Source organism: Drosophila ficusphila, unplaced genomic scaffold, assembly GCF_018152265.1.
Source record: "Drosophila ficusphila isolate 14025-0441.05 unplaced genomic scaffold, ASM1815226v1 contig_286, whole genome shotgun sequence".
NCBI lineage: Eukaryota > Metazoa > Arthropoda > Insecta > Diptera > Drosophilidae > Drosophila > Drosophila ficusphila.
In genome coordinates, this window is record NW_025064189.1 from 8,199,623 (window position 1) to 8,201,557 (window position 1,935).

At 40.0% G+C, this 1,935-nt stretch overlaps 1 protein-coding gene across 1 annotated transcript; it reads right to left on the reverse strand.

Annotated features, from left to right (window-relative positions):
• Nucleotides 1-226: 226 nt before the first annotated feature.
• Nucleotides 227-824, reverse strand: LOC108100228. The gene has a single exon (XM_017204006.2). The coding sequence runs from the start codon at nucleotides 678-680 to the stop codon at nucleotides 318-320; it is 363 nt and encodes a 120-aa protein (XP_017059495.1). The 5' UTR covers nucleotides 681-824; the 3' UTR covers nucleotides 227-317.
• Between the last annotated feature and the right edge of the window lie 1,111 nt (nucleotides 825-1,935).

The following is a 1,935-nucleotide window of genomic DNA, read 5'->3' on the forward strand; positions in this document are numbered from 1 at the left end:
TTTTAGCCAAGTCTCTGGTTGTACATAAAAAAGTCAACAGACAAACAAACAACGTGTAAATTATGAAAAATGTACCAACAAAGCAGCATAAGCACGCATACACGGGAACTCAGTTTGAATACAGGCTTTTTTTCACTATGGTGGCCAGCTAAATAGAATGTTCAGCTCACTGACTTTTTATATTTGGAATTGTAAATTATTAAAATTTTTATAAAAAGCGCTATGATTACTTCATAAAACATTGTGTGCTTAAATATTTAATTAATAAAATATTTCGAATCGTAAATGTTACATAAGGCTGCATTTCTAAATTCACGTCAAGGGTAGAAGCCAATCACCTCTGCATCGGAGTCAGTTGAACGGTCTCTCGGTGGCTCATTTCTGATGGCTTCTACGGGCTCGTTTTCCCAGTCAATGTGAACCTGATTTCGCATCAGCTCCTGGAGGCGGATCCGCTCGTGTTTCTCGTCATCGGACAGGGGACTACTCTCGAGGTTTGAACGGTTAGAATGGGATCTTTGCTGCATTTGTAAAGTTGGCAACGGATACAAATAGGGAATCAAAGAGCTGATCAGCTCCGCATCCGGCATTAGATGTCCACTGTGGCTGCTCGAATCTCTTGCGTCATTTGATTCTGGATAATAGCTCGATGGTAGCATACTCGAAAATAAATCGGCCATAGTGGATGCGATAGGGCAATGTATGAAGCGAACTATATTTTGTATATTTTTTTTGGGTTTATAAGTTTTTCTGGTTATGTGAATTTCGATAAGAAATTTTGAAGACGAGTAAAGCAGACAGCTGGAATACGCCTACAAACTCCAAGCCCCTTACGTTGAATTTCAATGAAAGGAACGTTGAGTTTTGCTCTTAAAGATGTATCTTGGCAGTAGATTTGAAAAGATAAATTATTAAAATGATCTATTTTCATGCTTAATATAACGAAACCATTGATATGTGAAGAGGTCGACCTATTAACGTGCCAGCGACTGTACCATATGTACATTCAGAATTACTGCGTCTCGTTAGCCACCGACTGAGCCTGGTCTACCTTTGCGCAGCTAGTCTTTTTTTTTTTTTTTTTTTTTTGAATAGACCCTGTCCAACGATGTAGGCAACAGCAATAACCCATCTCACACGCTTTCCGCTCCTGACTGCCCCTCATCCTTCCTGTTTCAAGCCCCACCCCACCTATACGTATACTCGTATCCCTCCTACCTGAAAAATGCGCACCTGTTTTGTTTATTTTGACTGCGCTGTTGTTGCAGTATCCGCTTCAATCGCGTTGCTGTTGCTTCTGCGGTCCGGAATTTACTCCTGTTTGGTGTTTTTGTTGTTTCAGCCCAGATGTGCCGCCATGTTGTGCATTTAAAGTGCAGCTCATCCCCCGTCCCCCCTTTTTGTGCCCAACAAAATCCAAGGTAGCACTTTTAAGCACGTTTCAGGATCATTTGCTCACATCATTCGCATTAAGTTTTAAGTTGTAAAACATGGGGTGTATAAAAACAAGGCAGGTGTCAGCTTTTATATCTTTTAAAATCTTTATATGCACCACAAAAGATACAAGGTATTTTTTTGTGAATACTAAATTTACATTTAAATACTAATACAAAAATTTCTTAACAAATTGAAAAAGCTATAATTTGCATTTAAAGAGTACTACAGAGACAGACCATAAATTGGAACAAACCCAGAAATTAAAACCAGATAAAGTGGAAAAGGACGTATTTGTCCTGCCCCCTCACGGACAATTGCGGGTCATTTCTGTTAAGGAACTCATTACAAAGTATGTCCGCTGGCGATTGAATGGATTTGAGCATTCCGCAGTGAGCTGAAAAAGGCAACTTTAACTGCAACTTTGACTGCGGGTTACGCTTAATTAAATGCCCAAGCATCAGAGCGAAGGGGGAGCCAAGTAAATACCCAATGCCGGGG

Excerpts from the sequence above, each read along its gene's own strand:
- LOC108100228 (XM_017204006.2), bottom strand. The coding sequence starts at position 680 with ATGGCCGATTTATTTTCGAGTATGCTACCATCGAGCTATTATCCAGAA.